The following is a 23,524-nucleotide window of genomic DNA, read 5'->3' as shown; positions in this document are numbered from 1 at the left end:
GATCGTCCCACCTGGTAACCAAATCTGTTTCAATGCTAAATTCTGATGGAAATGAATCTAAACCTCCATTGCATTTAAGAATTCTTGGGGTTTATCAGTTTTCAAGTGGGACACTGTCTAGGAAAGTTACTTCAGGTACAGTTTTGCAGTTATTATGTAAATCATCTGAGTATAATTATGGTTTTCTCAGAAGTGGTATCATTATGAATTATTTTACTGGGTTTGATCCTTCTTGTTAAGAGGAATTTATAATTAAATCCAGCTGATATTCTTACTTGTTGTAATAAACCCTTAGGAGCAAGTGTTGAACAAATGCCTATGCATATCATGAAACCTTATAGGACAAAATTCATTCAAAAGAATCCAATGAAAGTGTTCTCTGCACAGAACAACTGACCCAATAAAACTACAGAATCTAAATAATTATAAATGCTTAGAATTTTTCCCCTTCTAAATTTTGTGCAAATGCAGCATAGTGATCTACTGAGGATTCTGCTAAATTTTGTCAGACTAATCTTATTGCATTCTTTGACAAAGTGACAAAATTAGTGGACCAGAGGAATACCATCGATATAGTTTACTTGGACTTCAGTAAGGCATTTGATAAGGTAGACCATAACCTACTACTAGATAAAGTAGAAGAATGTGGGTTGGACAGCATCACCACCAGATGGATTTGTAACTGGCTGACCAACCGCACTCAATGTGTAGTCCTCAATGGAACTGCATCTATATGGAGGGAAGTATGCAGTGGAGTACCCCAAGGCTCTGTTTTGGGTACTCTTCAACATCTTCATCAATGATTTGGATGAGAGAATAAATTGGGACTAGGGGAGACATGATAGCAGTATTCCAATATCTCAGGGGTTGCCACAAAGAAGAGGGAATCAAACTATTCTCCAAGGCACCTGAGGGTAGAACAAGAGGTAATGGGTGGAAACTAATCAAGGAAAAAAGCAACTTTCCTGACAGTTAGAACAATTAATCAGTGGAACAGCTTGCCTCCAGAAGTTGTAAAGGCCCCAACACTAGAAGTCTTTAAGAAGATGTTGGATAGCCATTTGTCTGAAATGGTATAAGGTTTCCTTCCTAGGCAGGGTGTTGGACTAGAAGACCTCCAAGGTCCCTTCCGACTCTGCTATTGTATTGTATAAATCACTTGTTTGACTAAATCCCAAGAAATCTAAATCTCTTGGAAAAACTAAGAACTGTGGGATTTTTCCCCTCCTCTGTCAGCCTTGAATTGGCTTGATAATGAACTTTTGCCAGGATTAAATTACCTCCACCTGTGTTTCAATCAGTACCCATCTTTCTTCATTGGTCGCAATGTGAATAATTATCAGAAAGTTGAATGTTATCTGCAAAGTGGGCACAGGGGCCGTCCTGTTGGCCCTTTCTGCATTTAAAATGATCTGTATTTCTACTGGACTGTCCTGTCTCCCTAAGCCTATTTGATAGACTCTGTCAATAGTTCCATCTTAGTCTATGGAGAAACATCACTTATGTAAGTTTAAATCAAAACTAAAGTGTCAAAACCAAAAAGTCTAGCAGCTATTCATGTCACACTGGTAAGTAGTTGGGAAAAATCTGTGTTTGTCCTGTGAAATCCTATTTTAACCAGGTCAGTTTTAGCCTGTATGTTTAAGTCTCCCAGAACTAGCATTTAGGGATCTTCAGCTGTAGAGTATTGCCATCAGTTCAGGTAGAAAGACTCATGAATAACAAATTGAGCAAGACACTTTTAAAATCCCAAACACGTTGTCCTGAAAACTTATTATGGGCTACAAGTGGAGAAAAAAATGAATTCCTGTAGACTTCAACAATTCTCTCTCCCCAACCTCTAGATGTGTCTCAATGGCAAATTGAGTGTATCTCATTTTCAGTCCATACTAATAGATATAATAAAGTCATCTGCATGGGGAAAGGTAAATCAACATAGTGTGCAGCCCATTCTTTGGAATAAAGAATGCTTTGGGAAAAAATTGCAACCAGGAAACAAATTTAAAAACCTTTGATGAAAAGAAGACAATAGTGATATAACCAAAACGTCATGATAATGCTTTGTAGAAAATGAATGCATCAATGAAACATAGCAGTTGTATATCAAGTGCCAAGCAATATAAATAATGGAAAGAATTTGGCGCTAGGGGTTTTGAAAGAACATGGGATAATTTTATTGCCTCAGTCCAAGGACCATCTACTCCAGCATTTGTTATTTACAATGTCCAACTAGATGATTCTGTTCATAAGCAGGAGATGGAAATGTAATTCTTTTCTATCACTGTGGCTCTGGATGATACTCCCAACTCAGAGATAACAATGCATTTTCAGAATTAATGGCCCTTGACGGACCTTTCCTTTGTCAATTCATTTAATCCACTTTGAAAACCATCATCATATTTTTGACAATAAATTGCACATGTTAATGATGAAAGCTCTCACTGAGGACAAAAGAGTTACTTAAAGAAAGTAAAGCTGTGAAAGCCATTTCATTATCACTGACATTCGAAGGAAGAGGCATTGTTGCCTGTATATTAATTACATTGAGTGGGCATTTATAATTTTTCTAAACATTCTGATGATTAATCAAGGGACTGAGCAAATTGACTCTAGGTTCACTTACCTTGAGTTGAGCCTAGTCCTGAGTGAAATTACTTGGACAAAAATTTATCTTCTTCAATGAAGTTAACTCTTGAATGAGTGAGCAGCCTTCAAGCCTTTTTAAAATGTACTTTTGCAAAAAATTAAGTAATATATTCAAATTTTGCCCAGCAATATTTACATGCCATACTTTAGAAGACAAATTCTTATGCAGCAATGAATCCTTAAATGAATCCTTCGTTAAGAACTACAAGATTATATCTTCAATTAATTTAATCTAGTAATCTCATTTAATCTATTAAGTAAACAAAATAAAACAACCAGAATAAATTAATTGATATTAAGTAGAATACAATTTATTTATTTATAATGATGATCTTGAAAAGTAACCTTTTTTTCTTTCACAGAAAGAACCATTTATAGCAACTAATATTCTTCTGACTATATTATTAAATACATATTACCTTATAATCAGACTCCAAGGTAACTGGAGTCCAGTTATATTTCTTTATGTACAGCATTATGCTCCAAAGATAGCTGCCGTTTGAAGAAGATATTTTCTTTGTTTTTGCCTGATTTTTCTCTTTTGGTTTTAATGTTTTTATATAAAAATAATCAGTAGCACTGGATACTATTCTTGGGCTTGTAAGAGTAGGATATTCTTCTTTCAAAAAGATTCTTGACTGAAATCTCCAGCCAGTCTTGCATCTTGGAAAGCTGGTAAATAACACAGGATACCACTGACATAGCAGTCAATGTAGCTTTTCAATTTCAGTCTTTCTAATACAATGTACTATTTTTATTAAACTGTCATATGTCTGTTTTCCTTGGAATTTATTGCTGCTTCAGAAGCATTTAGTAGAAACTTTTTTTAAAAAAAAAAAATCCAGCTATTCCAATGTTCCTTTTATTCACAGAAACCACTTCTCTCTTATTCTGGTTCTCCAGGGATGGGGAAAGTAGAAAACCAAAGTCAAGATGGTTGCCCCAATAGCCACATGATTGACCCCTCCCTCCATTTTTACATGAAACACACATAAAAAAGCCACAGAGTTTATGTCCTATAAGTCAACCACCGTTACAACTTTTCTGCTCCTCCCCCAGACAGCTCTGTTATTGCTCCATATAATTTGTAATCTCTTTTGCAAGAATAGAGAAACAATAAGCTATGAATTTTAGCTTAATAAAGGAAATTGTGAACAATACTGTGCAGGTGAACTTTCCCCATTTCTTCCCACTTATCCTTCCCTGTACCTAAGCAGAAAAAAGAGGCTTGGAGGAAGAGTTTAGACTGATGTTCAAATATGAGATGATATATGGGCTGTATAAATTGAATGAATGAATGAATGAATGAATGATATATGTATATGTATATATGAATGCATGCATACTTGAGAGACCGCCTGCTGCCAATTACCTCCCACAGACCCATTAGATCTCACAGGGTTGGCCTCCTCCGGGTGCCATCTACCAGCCAATGCCACCTGGCTATTACCCGGGGGAGGGCCTTCTCTGTGGTAGCTCCGGCCCTCTGGAATGAACTCCCCGCAGGGATTCGGACCCTCACCTCTCTCCAGGCCTTCCGAAAAGCCGTCAAAACCTGGCTTTGCCGGCAGGCCTGGGGGTGATGAGTTCCCTCCCCTCTCGACATGTATGGTTGTGTGACTGTTGTTTACTTTTATTATTTGTATTTTGTTTTTTTATGTTCCCCTTTTTCCCCCTTGAATTGTTCGCCGCCCTGAGTCCTCCCGGAGAAGGGCGGCATACAAATAATAAAATTCTATTCTATTCTATTCTATTCTATATATACATATACATATACATATACATATACATATACATATACATATACATATACATATATACACACATACATACACACATACACACACACATACACACACACATACATACCGCATTTCCCTGAAAATATGACTTACTCAGAAAATAAGTCCTAGTTTGATTTTTACATGTGCACCCAATATAAGCCCTACCCCCAAAATAAGCCCTAATTAACACCCAGCCCACTCCAGGGTGCATGGGTAAAAATTAAGCTAGGGTGGAGATGGGGAGGTGGAGCTGCCCTACTACTTACCTTTGGATAGTTGCAGCCAGGCCTTGCACACCTTGGGCCATTTCTTCTGCAGCCAGCAAGGCTTTCCTGAAGGCGTCTCTAGCTGAGAGAGTTCCAGACTCTGTTCTTGGCTACATAGGCCTTCAGGAAAGAATTGCTGGCTGCAAGAAATAGGCCGAGGTGCAAGAAATGACCTGAGGTGTGCGAGGCCTGGCTGCATCTCTCTGAAGTCAAAGACGTTTCTGAAGGCCTCTGACAGCAAAACCAAGGCCGGGGGGCAACGCATACAAGTGAGGTGAGTCAGTGGATGACATCTGCCTCCCTCCCAAAATAAGACTTGGTACCTTTTTTGGTGGCAAAAAAAATAAAAATAAGTCAGGGTCTTATTTTCTAGGAAACATGGTACATACATACATACATACATGCATGCATACATACATACATACATACATGCATACACACACATGCATACATACATACCAGTTTCCCACCATTAAGCATTAGCTGCCAGGCTTCCCCTTGAGCTATGCAATAAATTATAAATCTCTGGATAAATATTAATTCAGGTTTGGTTATACTTGGCAGAGAATTTCCGAATATGACTTGGCAAGTTTAGGATTTTTATTGCAAGAAGAATGAAGCTCTGAAAAGAGTTGACTGCCTGCTGCAGTGCAAAGAAGTCAGTCTTTATATATCTATGCTCCTATGTTTAAACTCTTAAATTTCTTTCTGCTACTTTTCCATGTTAAACAATACTCGGCCGTAGTAGTACTATACTAGTCCTTCATAGACTAGAAGTCACTGATTCTTACTTCACCAGCTTTGGCCGTTAGACAAGAGCTGAAGCAGCAATATGATCCTAATTTGTTTTTATGTCTGAAGCTTGTGATTTCTGACTACTTTACCTTTGTTTGATTATTTTGCCAGTTTGCACAAAGGGAAGAACAAAATGCTAATAAAATGGCTGCCTTTATATACTGTACATACAAATCATTCATATTGTTGTTCAAAAGTTGGGATGTTAATGTAATGTTATGATGCAATTGTGACCTATGGTGTTAAGCAGGCACATTTGAGATGCCCATTGACTGCATTGGACAGGGCTGAGCATATTCAAGGTTTCCTTAGAGCTTATCAGATTATCCTGCGCAATCTTGACCTGCTTTTTCAGGCCAGGCAACATGAGAAGGTGACCTTCTGTCTTTCTGTCCTCCCTGCTGCCTTCTTTGCTTTCATTTCATCTTAGTTGGTACCTCTCCAGCCTGATTCTAGTCTGGCACTAGAAAGTGATACATGTTCAAATGAAAGCAATACATCTATGAAGATTTCAGTCTGGGAGAATTCAGTCCCCGAGGTTATTCTGATAGTCATTGACTTACGACCACAATTGAACCCAAAATGTATGTTGCTGAGTGAGACAGCTGTTAAGTGAATCCCCCTCCCCCGTTTTATGACCTTCCTTGCCACAGTTAAGTGAATTGCTACTATTGTTAAGCTAGTAACACAGTTGTTAAGTGAATCAGGCTTCCCTATTGCCTTTGCTTGTCAGAAGGTCTCATCATAGCAATGGCCATAAATATGAACCAGTTGTCAAGCATCTGAATTTTGATCACATGACTTATGGGGATGCTACAATGGCTTAAGTGTGAAAAACAATCATAAGTCACTTTTTCAGTGTCATGTATGTATGTATGTATGTTATGTATGTTAAGAATGAATGTGCAGGTTGTACAACCATCATCTTTCCTAAAAAAAAAGAAAAGCTTTTAAAGTATTGCAATCATGCATGTTTGAACCTCCAAATCTTCTGTGCCTGTTTTTCATTTGATAAACTCAGCTGTCTGCTTCCTATTAGAAATATAAGCTGCTGCATATACTACACGCCTCTGTTGGCTTTAAAAATAGTTAATACAAAAATTATAGCACTGTAGCAAAGCTATAGGGTTAGTAGTTGCATCACATCCTCCTCACTCTAGATTTACACATCCCATTAAAGTATTGGCAAGCAACCTGGTGGCCTCCAATTGTTTAGACTAACATTCTTGCAGTCTTTTTCCATGGACCACTCTACGGAGACAAGGGAAGTTGAAGTCCAACATAAACGACTAGATGCATAAAGTGAGCAAAATAAAATGATTTGTTTGGGCTGATGCCTTTAAGAACCTAAACACTGTTTAAAACCAGGACACTAGAGTAAACTGAACACACCATAATTAAAGCATTGAATGAACCTAACTGTCTCCATTGAAAGTACCTTGGGCAAAAACAGCTTGAAAGTCGATAGATGCAGAAATAAACATTAAACAACCAACTTGATTAGACACTTTCTAATGGAAGAAAAGGAGTGTTTTTTTCAGTCTCAGGTAGCCAAGGGAGCCATCATTAAACTGGAGCAAATATTATCTTAATAGTTTTCAATTAGAAATTCATGGACAGGAGAAAGGATACATATTGATGTTTTGAGAAACCAACAATCTGCAATTTGTTCAGCTTTGACAACATAAATTAAACAGGAAATTATAAATGAAACTGATCAGATGAGGGGGTGGGGAAGGAAGTATGTTCCTTTTTAGACTTATTCCTAAATTTTCAAACCATGATTTGGAATAGGAGAAACACTTTATCTGTGTTAACTCTATTTCTCAGTGACATTTCACTTTCTTAATTAATGCAACTTATTGAATTATTCAACAGATTTCTTTTTAAAAATTTATTAGAAACCTGCTGCTTATCATCTTACAGTGAATGAAAAGTGGTTCTAAATGAGAAACTTCAACTGGGCTTTTGTAAGCACATAACTTATGTGCTATTATTACAGTAATCAATTCAAGACTTCCAGCAGACTTCCACCAGACATATGAGTAGCTTTTCATTGTTCTGGGAGGAGGTTGAATGAAAAATAATTAGATTATTTAATATAAATGTTTCTGTGTGTGTTAACCTTAGACTGAAACTAATATTCTATCTAGATCACTAAAGTTTGAGAGGTGGTTTGCAGTAACCCAGAACTGGGGCTAAAGGGGTTATACAAATTCAAAATAAGAGAATTCTGACAAAATATATATATATAAATTGAAAACATAGAAAGGTTCTTTATAAAAATGCATACAGTAATCAAATGTGCCTGTTTTGCAATGCTTTTGGTTAATGGAGAGTAATGGTGGCTTCAAGTGAGGTCCTGGAAGTAAAGTCTTAGATGTACTATTAGGCAACGACTGGCTGGCCCCAGCTACTCCACTCTACTTCTCCCAGGAGTCTCCATGCGGCCCATTCACCATGACAGGTAAGTGCAGGGCCTGTGAGGAGACTCTAGGAGGGTGCAAAACAGGCCTTTCAGAAGTCTGGAAATGGGCCCATTTCCAGCCTTCGGAGAGCCTCTGGAGCCAGCGGGAGGCCATTTTCACCCTCCTGGAGGTTCGGGAAAAGCCTTCAAAACCTGGGGAGAGCAAAAAAAAATGGGCCTACTAAAAGTCCCAGAAATCCAAATATGGACCTGTTTCCAGCCTCCGGAGGCCCTCTGGAGCCCAGGGGGAAGCCTCCCTCCTGGAGGTTCAGGAAAAATCTCCTGGTGTAGGAGGCTGAGTAGGCCACACCCACCCAGCAAATGGGCAGAGTCCATTTTTCAATCCCACCCCTGCTATTAGGCAATGATGAAAAAGACTAAGCTTCACCTCCCTGGTATATATCCGAGTGAAAATCTCGTGCAAAATAAAAATGGGATATTGAGGAAGAGATGAACTAAGTTTTCTGGCTTGTGCACTGGGATAGATTATTATATACAAATCGGATGCAGGAAAGCATATCTTTGTTTTGTCTGGCAAAACCCTGCACCTTTCCCGTATTCACAGTCTCAAGATCTTCTCATCTGTCAGGTATAAGCTTTTACAACCAACTGGGTTATTTTGTCTTTTGCCGAGTCACCCGTTGAAAGGAGAGCCTTGAATTTCAGAAACCACATGTGAAAGCAGGCTGTCTTGTGTAACTGAGTGTGTATTGAATTCACAACAGGAAAATTTAAATTCTATAACCCCATGGAGGTTGTAGAATTCTTCCAAATACTGGATACTTCTGCTGCGATATTTCCATTGTGTTAGACCTAAGTGTTGCAGGTATATATGAAAACAGGACAGTTAGTCCTTCGTAGGAGCATTATCTTGCTTTCTGCAATGAATCAAGGCTGTGCTGGACTAAAGATAAGAAAACCAAGAGAAGTGGAGGCTGCATGTAAAAATGTATTTGTCTGGAACATTGCAATAATTCCACTATGATGGTGGCACTAATACAGATCTAAACCATAGGAATTAGTAATTCTGTAAGTATAATGGCAATCTTAATGAGGCAGGCTCTTTACTTTCCTAAGGCTAGATGATTCCTGGGCTAGCCCAGAGGTGGTATTCTACCGATTTGGACTGGTTCACCTGAACCCGTAGTGGGAATCGCGGATGGCCCCGCCTACCCTCCCCGGCTCTACGGCATCCCCTTTAGGCCCTTTTTTCATGAAAAGCACATGCATGGCAGGGTCACATTTACGAAGTGGTAGGGAGGGTAAGTAGATACCACTCCTGGCCTAGCCCCAACCTATCATGGGGTATTGAAACTGAGTACAGGTAGTCCTCAAATTATAGCCACAGTTAAGCCCCAAATTTCCATTACTAAGCAAGACAGCTGTTAAATGAGTTTTGCCCCATTTTGCAATCTTTCTTGCCGCTTTTGTTAAGTGAAACACTGCAGTCACATGGTTGTTAAGTGAATTGGCTTCGACTTTGCTTGTCAGAAGGTCACAAAAGGTGTGAGCCCAGGAGATTGCAACCCCGTCATAAATACAAGTCAGTTGCCAAGTTTCAGAATTCTGATGCTGTAACTATGTTGCAAGTGCAAAAAAAATCATGTCACTTTTTTCAATGCCATTCTAATTTCCAATGGTCACTATATTGGTTGTAAGTTGAGGACTTTCCAATAGTTGCAAGTCAAAGACTACCTCTGTTAAATTCATTATTTAATTTAAATTAAATTGAATATGAAATTAAATTAAGCACTTTCTGGTTTAATTAATTTCACTTCAAAGGAAGCATTTAATTGTACAGGTAGTCCTTGATTCATCACCACAATTTCCATTGCTAAGCAAAGCAGTTGTTAAGTGAGTCATGCCTGATTTTATGACCTTTTGCCACAGTTGCTTAACTGAATCACTGTAATCATTGCTTGTCAGAAACTGGCTGAAATCATGATTACATGATTACATGATTCCTGATGTTACAACCATTGTAAATACATGCCAGTTGCAAGGACCCAAAATTTGATCATATGACTTACCATATTACCTCTAATTTTGCAGCTAAATTTTAAGCACAGATTGACATTAAGTACACATCTTTTAATCTCATCTTCAGCTACAGCTCAATGAAATTAAGCACCATGGAAAGACAACACCTAAGAAGCTTAATATCAAGGGGCCATTGCCCAGCTGCTACTGGTGTGCTCAGGATTTGTTTGTTTACCTAGACTTAAACACACAGTAACTTTTAAAAGAACTCTCTTTTTTTTCATACAGTCATGAGCCAAGTGCTATACCTAGGTAAAAGATTTAAGTAAATGTTGCCATTCCTAAGAGGATACTTACTGTATTTCATTACACGGTTCATATAGCAAAACCTGTACAAGGACCTGCTAATTTCTCATTGCTATAAGAGACATTGTCACTTAAAACTAGAATATGAGCACTAACATCCTGGCTGGGTTCCACATCTAATACTTGCATTCTCTTTCCTTAATTCCATTCTCTCATCTCCTTTCAAGGCCGTGTTATATGAGACTTCTCTACAGGAGTATGAAATAACTATTTCATGCATTGCCACATCATAAAATACAGTGCAATTATTATTTTTTTCTATCAGAGTGTTGCTCATAGGACTGTTTCACACAATATCCCTAAAAAGGCTGTGTAACAAGCTTAGGTGAAGCCTGAATTATAAGGGTAATTTAGCACACAATAATATTTGCATAAGACAGAACAAAAGGCAATGTATTGTACATACAAGAGGGAAACAAGATGATTTACAAGCAGGGGTGGTATTCAGCCGGTTCGGACTGGTTCCCCCGAACCAGTAGTGGAAATTAAGCCCCCCCCCATCTGCCCCAGCTCTGTTTCATATTATTTAAAGGCTGGATTTGTTTTCAAGCCAAGCACATGAGCAAAGAGCATGCTCTCACATTTGTGACCCAGTAGGGAAAGTAAGCGAATTCTACCCCTGTTTACAAGGATAGAAAAATATGAATAACTACAATGAATGGTGCTAGTATAAACTAGTTGTATTTCTCTTTATATTCTGTGGCTTACTATTTCTCATTTTTGTGTGCTGCATTCTGTTGCTTATCCCAAAATAGAATATTTTATAGATCCTGTCGAGCTTCAAAAAACATCTTGCTGTTACCACTACTATCGCATCTCAGCTTGCCAACAAACTATGGGGGGGACGGAGCGGGAGATAGAACATGGGCCAGATATCGAGATGTCGCTGTGAGAACCAAGGACATTTCCGCAGGTGTTTACAAAGCCCAGAAAGACTTTCCCACAACAATATCCGGAGATGGTATTAGACAATGTGACCTGAGCTAATTGGGTGTGTGTGGAAGAATCTGAGCTTCACCTATGGAACTTAGCATGGGAAAGATCTAGATCTGGTTTTGCCTTCAAACATGCTGAAGTGATGTACTCAATAAAGTTTTGCATGGACCGTCTTAGTTGGTGCTTACTTTGGTTGGGTTTTGTCAGTCGGAACCTTGGCAGATACTGTATTATCCTTGATATAGGTATATATGTATGCAAAGAAGCTAGCTCTAATTTACATAGAGGTTATGCTTACACATTGCTTGTTACAGCATAAATATGCTTTAATAACTATTTTTGAGAGAAATATCCTCATGATATTAGTAGCATCTTATTCCTAATCTAGAATTGCACTTAATGTTTTTTGTTTTGGGGGTCAATTTTCCGTCTTCTCTAAAGATAAGTCTTGCCTTCCAGACAATCTAGAAATGAGTCTGAGGATGAAGGATCTGGGCATAGTAACTTGCTCAGTTATCAGCATGGCAACTCTGGTGAGGAAATGCTCTTTCTATCTAGTTGCTGGACACTGTGCCTCCATAGTCATTTGGACTTTGGCTGTAAGAAAGATTGGACACTGATTTTTCTTTCTTTGAACTAGAATAGCAATCCTGCATCTCTCTTTATAAAATTTCCACTTTTCACTGGGCATAAAGCCCAGTGGTGGCGCAGTGGTTAAATGCAGCACTGCAGGCTACTTCAGCTGACTGCAGTTCTGCAGAACTGTAGTTCTGCAGTTCGGCTGTTCAAATCTCACTGGCTCAAGGTTGACTCTGCCTTCCATCCTTCCAAGGTGGGTAAAATGAGGACCCGGATTGTTGGGGGCAATATGCTGACTCTGTAAACCGCTTAGAGAGGGCTGAAAGCCCTATGAAGCGGTATATAAGTCTAACTGCTATTGCTATTGCTATAAAAATGTTGCTTTTTGTCTTTTCAAAAGTTAGTTACTAGTCTCCCTGATTAATGTGCTTCTACAGCCTTCTATGTGGTGCCATCAGGAATCATTGCTTGAGATGGGCTGCCATATACCAAATAAACAACATTTGATATGACGTATAATACATCCCCCCCCCTTATGTTCAGTGAAGTTGCATAACAATGGCCTGGAATTATTGGCTTTGATTTCCAAGATGTGACTTCAACATTGTGGCATCAATTCAGTAATATAATAACAGGGAGATAAATAATGAGAATGCTATTGAGAACAGAAATGAAATCAAGAATACTGCTGTTCTGTAGCATTGTCCATTGAGTCTAATTTTTTACTTTTATTTTGTTAACTGGGCTAGATTCTACCATCCTCCACATTATACATTCCTATCAGCTTTGAATCTCCCCCAATGGATTCAAAGAATTGCTCTTCCTTTGTGTCTCTTGGAAGAGAGAGACACTTACTACGTGTGAGAACAATATACAGATATTGAGGGTGTACTTTTAAGTTTTAGTTTTAATCATCTCTCCATATGTGATACCTTCACTCTTAAGGACATGAATATATTAATCTGTGAGGTGGAAAATGGGCTATGCGGGCTGTTCCCTCTGCTCATGGGGTAATCTGAGATTACACCTATCTGTTATGTGACCACTACATCATTATCAGTTGCACATCAAGAATCAGGCATGCAGAGTGAATGTAAAATAAAGAAATTCCCTTTTACACCGAGTACTTAGATAATCACTATACCTGCAATCTTTAAAACACATGACTAGTACTACTGTTACATGTTTTCTTAGAAAATATACTTTAGTACTCAAATGAATGGGTAAGTGACATTAGGACTATTAGGGAAAATTGTTCTCTAATAGCATGATTCGTTTTCTGCAGGGTGTATACAACTATTGTAATTCATAGACTGGGCTCACATCTCACACTGAACCGAGGTGTGGTTTACTTATTTTCCACCCTGTGTGTATGAATCCAACCACTGTGATTGAAATAGACGTAAAATAGAGCTTATGCTTCAGTAAATTGTGAAAATGCAGGCAGTTTTTATTAATTCATAAACCATTATTAAACAAAACATAGGTTAGCAGAATAAGCAGATCCAGCCTTTAAATCAGTGATGAAATGCTTTTTTTTTTACTACCAGTTCTGTGAGCGTGGCTTCATCCACAAGTCTTTTTATTTCCATTTCATTCTATACAATCACATGTTTACTGTGCATAACCGAGGCATATAACATTGGGTAATAAACACAGCCCTCACTTTTATAGAAAATGCCCCCTACAATACAAACCCAATATACCGCCTTAGCCCACCATACACCCTCTTTCATCCCCCTCCAACTTTCATTCTTCCTTCTCTCATACCCCTCTACACCTACTTCCCCTCCCCCTCCATCTAACCCTAACCCTATCACTCCCTAATCCATTCCCTCCCTTCCTTCTCCTCCTCTTCTCTCTCACCCTCTCCACCCTCCTTCTGTGAGCGTGGCTTGATGGGCATGGCAGGAGAAGGATACTGAAAAATCTCCATTCCCTCCCCACTCTGGGGCCAGCCAGAGGTGGTATCTGCCGGTCCTCTGAACTACTCAAAATTTCCGCTACCAGTTCTCCAGAACCTGTCAGAAGCTGCTGAACTTTACCCCTGCTTTAAATAATATGATCAGTATGTTTTGTATTATAAGTAGAGAATGCTTTGCCCTATCCTAGCGAGTATATGAGATAGGACAAAATATTACAGCAAGGGTATGTGCCTAGTGTGGATTAAATAAAATGTGCATGCACACATCACTTGCAAAGGTTTGATTTGTGAATAGTGTCTAGCGCTATAGATCAAAAGAGGCATTTTAGAAAATTGACTGAGATGGAATTGCATAGGAAAGGCTTGCCAGAAGGAGCTAGGGGGAAATTGCTGGAGTATTTTGAGAGGCAGAAGGAGAAACGGAGGTTAAACAGAACACAGGATAAAATAACACGTTAGGTATCTTGACCTTTTTCTTAGAAATAAATGGAGCAGGGGATATTCCAATTTCCAGGACTACTCCTGAGTTAGACTGAATGAATTGTCTTCCTGCAGTGTCATGAAAAAGCAGAAGCTACTTAATTTTTTCCAGATACAATTTTTTAAGTGGGGCTGTTTGTGGAATTTCTGCTATGTGGTTTAAGGAAACCTCCTCTGTTTATTTTCAGATTACAGTTTTCCACTTGCTTCTCAAAAAGCTTTGCCCAAAGAAAATGGAACACAAGCGAAAGACCCCCAAGGAGAACCCATGTTTAATCCCATCTCTGACTCTCTTGATCCAGACTCCGAAGCCCCTTCCACCAGAGTTCTGGAGGACGAGGAGGAAGGATTGCTTCCTATCAACCAGTCAAAGGGAATGACTCAAAGCAGCCAAATGTCAAAAACCACTTTTTCTGAAGCACCTAAAGAGGATTCTTTATATTCTATCCTGTTTTCCACCATGGCCAGCAGAATGGGTCCAGTAACTGAAGCAGCTACAAACAAGCATGGGAAAGAATCTGCGCATGAGTATTCTTCTTCAGGATTTGACTTGGGAAGCAGCATGGGACCCAGTCTCCTGCCCTTGTCTCCCATCTTTTCAACTGAGACTACTACAGACCCCCAATTGGTCTCAGAACTTCCTCCCAAGATTATCCAAGAGAGCTCAGAGGCTGCGATAGAAATAGCAGGGGGACAGTTAGCAACCGTAGCTGCAGTAGAAGATGATCTACCAGAAGGGAAAGCCACAACACAGGAGGAGATTCCAAAACCTGTGTCAGGAACAGTTGCAGCTGAGATGGAGCTGACAGGAGAAGATCTAGTAGGCTCTCATGAGGACAATTTCCAAGTAACTGAGACTGTTTCCAGGACTCCTAACAGCCTATCGGATACCAGCTCTTTGGACCATTTTTGGGACTGGACCAGTGGACGAGTCCCAACTCCAACTGCTAATCAGAATAGCCAGGATGAAAAACTGCCAATCATCACAACTGCTGCAGTGGAAAAGAGTTTTACAGCACAAAACAGAGATCTCCTGCTTGCCTCAGGAGTTCCCTGGAGTTTGACACAGGTAAGAAAATCATGTGTGGGCGATTGGGTGATAGATATTTAAACTTAGAAAACCCTGTTAAAGTCAGAGAAACAAACCATTTAACATGGTTTTATTTACATTCTTCATCCAGTGTGACTTGCCTATTAATTTCTTCACAGGTGGTTATTTTCATAACCAATACAAGCATGAACCAAAACCATAGTACTAAAGTGCCACAGATGTACAGGATCAAAATTCTATTTTAAAAAGCTGTAACATTTCTCCTATAAAGCGGCTTAAAACTAACTGATATTTAATTTCCAGGTTATCTTTCAGGCCCAAACCCTCTCAAGGTGGTATATATGATAATATGAATAAAACAAATGTTAAAATCAGTATACTGCAAGTGTTATAATAGCCCTCCCTATCAGTAAAACAAACATTTGTCTGAGAATAGAATACAATAACAGAGTTGGAAGGGACCTTGGAGGTCTTATAGTCCAATCCCCTGCTTAGCAGGAAACCATACACACTTCAGACAAATGATTGCCCAAACTCTTCTTTAAAACTTCCAGTATTGGAGAATTCACAAGTTCTGGAGGCAAGTTGATCCACTGGTTAATTGTTCTATCAGGAAATTTCTCCTTAGTTCTAGGTTGCTTCTGTCCTTGATTAGTTTCCACCCATTGCTTCTTGTCCTGCCCTCAGGTATCTTGGAGAATAGCTTGACTCCCTCTTCTTTGTGGCAACCCCTGAGATATTGGAACACTGTTATCATGTGACCCCTAATTCTTCTTTTCATCAAACTAGACATACCGAATTCCAGCAACTGTTCTTTATATGTTTTAGCCTCCAGTCCCCTAATCATATTAATCAATCCTAAAGATGTTACATTGGGGGGTGGGGGCAACATGGCTTTGTGTGCCATCTTGCACCAAAGACAAATTTCTTGTGTGTCCAATCACACTTGGCCAATAAAGAATTCTATTCTATTCTGTTCTATTCTGTTCTATTCTGTTCTATTCTGTTCTGTTCTATTTTATTCTGTTCTGTTCTGTTCTATTCTATTCTATTCTATTCTATTCTATTCTATTCTAAATAACCTAGTAATGATAGCTTAGCATTTCTGCTTAAAATCATGAACCAATAATTCTAGAATTCTTAAAATTCTTTAAGAGTAAGACTTCTGTAGGCATGTCAACTATTGTCATACAATTGAACGTGTTTTGCTTCATTATATAGGAGCAAAAATTGCCAGTTTTTGAGATTTTTAAAATAGGTTTATTGTCTTAATTGATCCATTTAATTTATTAATTTTTAAATTAAATGAACTGATTCTCAAAATATTTGAAATATTTTAATTTCTTTCTATATTTAAAATTGGAATTGTGATACTAGGAAGACCAGCTGTAATTGTGTTCATTCTTCTGCTGTCCTTTTGGTTAGATTTATATTTTTAAAGATTCAAATAATTTCTTACACAGTGTATTGTATATACTGTATATACTGTATATACTGTATATACTGTATATACTGTATATACTGTATATACTGTATATACTGTATATACTGTATATACTGTATATACTGTATATACTGTATATACTGTATATACTGTACACACACACACACACACACACACACACACACACACACACACACAAACACACACACACACACACCTAGGACAACTGAGTAGGCAACACATTGGATTTAGTTCCCAAAAAGTGTTACAGAGCATACAGGAATATATCCATACGTACTATATTATTTATACGGTACTGGAATAGAAGTGTTTCACCCTCCAGAAAGTATTGTGCCAACTAGCTATTATATAGTCCGTTTGCTGAGATTTCACCCCAATGTTTTTTTTTTCAGGTGTTTAACTCAGTTCATTTTTCATTTGTATACAGATTGACTGCCGTATTACTACATTGTGCTTGTTTGTCAGTGCTCAAACAAAACTTTGAACACCTATATCAGTGGTGGGATTCAAAAAAAATTAGTAGTGGTTCTGTGGGTTTGGCTTGGTAGGCATGGGGTGGCTTGGTGGGCAGGCAGCAGAAGGATTCTGCAAAATTCCCATTCCCTCCCCACTCCTGGGGGAAAGATACTGTAAAATCCCCATTCCCTCCCCACCCCACTAACCCTCTTTCAAGCTCTGTTCTCCTGTGCAGGGCAACAGAAGAAGACCCAGCTGATCAGCTGGGACTCCGATCAGCTGGGACTTGGGATGCAGCGAATAGATGGGAGCGGGGCTAGTCAGAAGTGGTATTTGCCAGTTCTCCAAACTACTCAAAATTTCTGCTACTGGTTCATCATAACCAATCAAAACTGGCTGAATATCTTCTCTGATTATATTGTGTATGCCAGTCTGTAGATGTAATTTTCTTGGACTTCAAATACAATGTGGCCCCTGGAGATAATTTTCCCTTACAATGGGCCAAAATTTAGTTTGAATTTTACACACCTCTGTTATTGATCCCTTTTTAAGTTTCTTGAGCACTTTGGAGCCACAGTGGCCCCTATTCTCAGAGTCACCTACTGTATCTCTTTGAATATCAGCATCAGATCTTTAAAAAATGCTAACCAGATGGAGTGTAAAATAACAAATAAAACAATTGGTTGTCTGATTTGGGATAAAACTTCATATTCATTTTTTTAAAAAAATGCTGCTTCCCAAAATATTTCCATGTTAACTCAGAGATGTCTTCATTGATTTTGTTTTGTAGATTATCTGTAAGGATTGGAGCAACCTGGCAGGCAAAAACTACATCATCCTGAACATGTCAGATAACATTGATTGTGTGAGTCACTTGCTTCTATATTTAAGTCTCTGTCATCTACGACTGGATGAGTGCTAACAAACTGATACTCAACCCGGACAAGACCGAGTGGCTGTTGTGCTTCCCTCCCAACAATTTGGCTAATGTTCCACCTATCAGGCTGGGGGGTCAAATTCTATACCCCTCAGATAGGGTTCGTAACTTAGGAGTCCTCCTGGATCCACAGCTGACCTTCGACCATCATCTGTCGGCTGTGACCAGGGGGGCATTTGCCCAGGTTCGCCTGGTCCGCCAGTTACGACCCTACCTGAATCGGGAGGCTCTCACAACAGTCACTCGAGCCCTTGTGATCTCTAGGCTGGAATACTGCAATGTGCTCTACATGGGGCTGCCCTTGAAGTGCATCCGGCGGCTGCAGTTAGTCCAGAATGCGGCCGCGCGAGTGATAGTGGGCGCACCACGGTTCGCCCACATAACACCCATCCTCCGTGAGCTGCACTGGCTACCTGTTGATCTCCGGGTGCGCTTCAGGGTCCTGTTGACCACCTTTAAAGCCCTTCATGGTAGTGGATCTGAGTACTTGAGAGACCGCCTTCTGCCGATTACCTCCCTCCGACCGATAAGATCGCACAGACTGGGCCTCCTCCGAATCCCATCTGCCAGTCAATGCCGACTGGCGACTACACGGAGGAGAGCCTTTTCTGTTGCAGCTCCCACCCTGTGGAACGACCTCCCCGTCGAGATACGCACCCTCACCACCGTCCAGGCCTTCCGCGCAGCCCTTAAGACCTGGCTACCCCAACAGGCCTGGGGATAAGTCTTCGATTTGCCCCACCCGAGTGTGAATGTTGAATGCAAGTTGTGTTTTTATTACTTTATTTATTTTGTGCACATATTGTTTGTTTTGAATTTCACCCCCCCCCCCTAATGATTGTAAGCCGCCCTGAGTCCCCTCAGGGAAAAGGGCGGCCTATAAATCCAAATAAACTAAACTAAACTAAACTAAACTAAACTTCCTCTCCCTTTCAATAATGCTTAATGAAAGTGATTTGTTATCTCCATCAAGTAGTAAAATGCTATTTCATCATCCAGAACAATATTTTGAATGTTCATTTAAAATATGTTTCATCCTACATTGGATGAATTTATTATTAATATCATATATTTACATTATATTAAATGTATTTATTTATTAATATCATATATTCATATATGGTATTCCATTACTGTAGATATTGAAGCATTTTAACAAACCATGGGTGTAATATTTCTTAAACAATATGCGCACATAAATAAGTTTGTAGAAAGTTTTTATATATTATTTCTGTGCTAAAATACCCTTAACTAAGATGCTGCTATTAAATCATCCTTTTCCCACACTTATAGTATAAATTGCCAATAGATACTTTATTTTGAATAGGCCCACAATATTACTTTTTATGGTAGGATTACAAAACATGATGCTGTGTGAAAGTGAATGGGAAAAGCTGTGTATGTTATCTACATGTCTTTGTGTGTATGCTTTGAATGAGTTGATTAGTAAAACTAAGGAATAGTAGAAGTCCAGTTCCATCCTCTTGCTTATCTGAGCCTGGATTATTCCAAGGACACAAAACCAAAAATGATCAGGGTCCTCAATAAGATGTAGGATGGGAGGATCTCTGAATCTGATTCAGGAGAGAGATTCAGACTATTGTGGTGGATTAAATGTCCCCTCGCATTAAATGAAATTCATTTTGTAAGTCGCCTTCTGCTATTTTTCAGAAGAGAGGTGACACCCAGACATGGAATTCAGATAGCTATATAGATTAGAACTTGATGAGAAGCTTGCTGATAGAATGGAAAACTACCTGCAGTTTTGGTAATTGACACTGTAGGCTTTAAAGTTATATTTTTCGTCCAGTTTGGAAACAGGCAGGTTAAATAGGCAGTTTCCATTGGCAGAAGCTGTTTCCTTGTCCTAGTTTCTTAGGTAAAGCATATAATAGGACAAAATGTTTTCTGTTTCTTAATATAAAGAACAGGAAGGAGGAAAATTGAGTTTTCTTTTCTTTTCTGACAGCAGCACAGCATAGCAGGACCTAGAAAACGCAACATGTTATTTTCTCTCATCAATTGATATGCTAGCTATCGAGCAAATTTCCAGACATTATTTAGACCGGCGAGCCAGCCATTTCAGTATTTAGTATTTCATGGAGTTTGAATTGTTGACAAGTGAGGGAGATATTTTTTATGGTTTTGGATGGCTTGAGTAAAAAAGATTCAGTTCAAAAGGTTTAATAATCAAATGATGGTGATTGAACAAGAAAAAAATTAGAAGTTCTTCAGTATACATAAGTCATGGAGGGATAATTGTATCTGTGATGAAGGAGAAATCTGCTCATGCTGAACATGTATTGTATTGCTCTGTTTGTAACCCAGCAGGAGTGGGTCACAGATGCAAGGGATGGAATATCTGTCTCTCAAGGTTAATAGGGGTGAGGATGCAAACAAGCATCCTACTCTACAAAGGATGAAGTATTTGTTTATTTATAAAAATTTATATAGCCATTTATCTCACATGAAGTGACTCTAAGCAGCATTCATCAATTAAAGCAATAAATATATAAAGCAGTCATCATTATCATACAAAAAATCCATAAGACACAGCAAACACAATAATATGTATAGATGATAATAATAATAGAATGTCACTGGTCCCCTAGGACCCCAGCCTAATGACATAGCCAGGTGTTGAGGGACTTCTGAAACATTGGATAGAACTAACCTCACTTTGGGGGAAGGGATACAGAATATTCCCAAAGCACAGAAGTCCCACCTCCTGGTACCTGCCGTGTATAGTTCCCTAGCAGACATGGGTAGGGAAATTTATGGGTAGATAAAATTGAGGAGAGGCAATCCCTCTCTCTTTAGACATTAAAACCAGCATCTTGAACTGGACCAAGAAGTATGACGCAGGTATGACATTTATGCAGTAATACAATAGATGCTTATTTAATTCTGCATTATATTCTGAACCTTTACATCAAAAAATAAAAATTGTATAGAATTTCATGCAGCTAAAGGAAAGAGGTACACCTGAGCCCTATAAGGTAGACCAGATTAAGAAACCAATGCCGAGTTGGCCTAAAACATATTTTATTGAAATAGCAATGGTTAACAGAATCTTGCAAATCTGCATGTGCATCTTTTCTCCCTCACCTTATCTATGTGTGAATTGTCTGAGATGCTTCCTCAAATTCATTTCTTGAAATGGATTTAAGCCACACATTTATCTGATCATTGTCTTGCTAATGGGTATTCCCACAGTCCTTCAACCATTTTGTATCTCTTTAAAATAACCAAAGAAACGCATTAAAAACATTAGACCTGTATGGATTTTTTACTAGCACTGCTAAGTTGTTCTTATTTTACAGGCATATTGGATATACTGTGTTTCCCCCAAAATATGACATTTCCTGATAATAAGGCCATGTGACATTTTTCTGGTGGGCAGAAATATAAGCCCTCCCCCGCAAATAAGCCCCCATGGACAACCCCCCCCACCTCAGCCCAGGTAGACTGCCGCTCACCAACCTAGCGGTATCCCGAAGTTGCCAAGCTGTGGGAACCGGGGGGAGGGACGCAAAGGTGATCACGTTGCTTGGTGCCTTCGGGATACCACTAGGCTGGTTAGCAGCACTGTGCCTAGCTGAAGAGGAGGGTTGCTGAGCGACTGCTCTCTTCCCAAAGAACCGGGCACAGCAGCCACCCTGCAAACTCTCTTTCCAGCTGGGCACAGTGCCATTCACTGACCTAGGGCTATCACCAAACCGTGTGAGCGCCTGTTCGCCACCACCCGGCTCTCGCATCTTGGCGCATTCGAAATGCCAGTGAATAGTGTTAGGAATATAATCTAACCTAACAAATGGCGCTCTGCATGGCTGGAGAAGCGCGAGCGGCTGTTCTGCTCCCACTTGCATGCCTCCCAGCCTCACGATGCCCTGGACCAGCTCTCCCCGCAGAGCCAGAGCACCTCCGCTGCCGCCGCCGCCACTATCCCAGCATGGCTTTTTCGGCAGCTTCCAAACAGAGTTCCAAACTGAGTCTTCCAGCAGTGGCCGCTCTGGGCGTACGCTCTGTGGTTGTACACTCTGGGAGTATGCTCTGCCGACAGCTGACTCACAACCATAGAGCATACACCCAGAGCAGCCACTGCTGGAAAACTCAGTTGGTAAGCTGCCGAAAAAGCCATGCTGGGATGGCGGTGGCGGCAGCGGAGGTACTCTGACTCTGCAGGGAGAGCTGGGCCAGGGCATCATGAGGCTGGGAGGCGTGCAAGTGGGAGTGGAACAGCTGCTCACGCCACCCCCCTCTCCAGCCATGCAGAGCGCCATTCACTGGCATTTCGAAGGAGCCAATCCGTGAGAGCCAGGCGGCGGCGAACAGGTGCTAACGCGGCTTGGTGATACCCCTAGGTCAGTGAATGGCACTGTGCCCGGCTGGAAAGGGGGTTTGCTGGGTGGCTGCTTGGGAGCGTGGTCACCTCATGGCTGTTGTGTTACACTGCTGCGACAGTGCAACACAGCCATTCGCCCCTGAGGCTGTGCCCGGCTCTTTGGGAGCCCGCTCGCAAGAGAGCAACCATCCGGCAACCCCAAAACAATAAACCCTCCCCTGATAATAAGGCCCAAGCCATATTTTGTGGGTAAAAAGAAAATAAGACCATATCTTGTTTTTGGGGAAACACGGTACTACCAGTGCATTTCTGATCTTTAGGAAGGCAAAATGGCACCATTTATATCCAAATGAAGGCTTAATGAGATATTGGGATGTTTCAATGTTCAAAGACCAATAAAAAATAAACATGTACATTAGCTTTTAAAAGATGTATGTCAGAAACATTCAAGGAAATAAGAAATTGCATATGACATCATGAAATAAATCTGGTCTTGCCAGCTAAAACCCAAAACAGGATGACTGCACAATGCATGAAGAGATCATGCTTTGGATCCAATCTTTTCTGCCAATACAGTATGATTCAAAAATATTTAAAGGAGTGGAGTGCTTCTGCTTTGAGTAACTGGATAGAATGTAACTTTTCTTTTATCACATATACTCATCATGGTAAAAGAAATTGTAGGCATTTTCATTAATTTTTAAAGGTTATCAGCTCCGGTTGAACAAGCATGTAGTCTTTTACTTCATATCATGATGAAAGATAGTTCTCTGAGCTCTCTTTGTGTTACATTATTTATACTGACATTTCTGAATTACATAAATGGAAAAGAGAGTGCAAGAAAGATGCACTGGCTGTTTATTCATCAAGGTCTATAGAAAGGGGATGGTATTTTTCTGTTCAGTCAAATCAATGGAAATGTTATTTTTCTCTCAGGAACAAACACATTTTTCTCTGCTCCCCAAAAGGCTCTCACTGCTCAGTCTGTGGTGATGGAGGGACACCTATCACGTCTGCAATAGTTCTACTGGTGTGGGCCAGGGATTG

The 23,524-nt window shown here is 39.7% G+C and overlaps 1 protein-coding gene across 1 annotated transcript in view; it reads left to right on the top strand.

The window, feature by feature from the left end:
- PODXL2 (podocalyxin like 2) overlaps nt 1-23,524 on the top strand; it is a 58,142-nt gene that overhangs the window by 26,616 nt on the left and 8,002 nt on the right. Inside the window, exons 3-4 of the mRNA XM_032211474.1 lie at nt 14,412-15,292; nt 17,986-18,060. Coding sequence (XP_032067365.1) covers nt 14,412-15,292; nt 17,986-18,060 — 956 coding nt within the window. The remainder of the gene's footprint in view (nt 1-14,411; nt 15,293-17,985; nt 18,061-23,524) is intronic.

Source organism: Thamnophis elegans, chromosome 2, assembly GCF_009769535.1.
Source record: "Thamnophis elegans isolate rThaEle1 chromosome 2, rThaEle1.pri, whole genome shotgun sequence".
NCBI lineage: Eukaryota > Metazoa > Chordata > Lepidosauria > Squamata > Colubridae > Thamnophis > Thamnophis elegans.
This window is presented reverse-complemented; position numbering and strand designations above follow the sequence as displayed.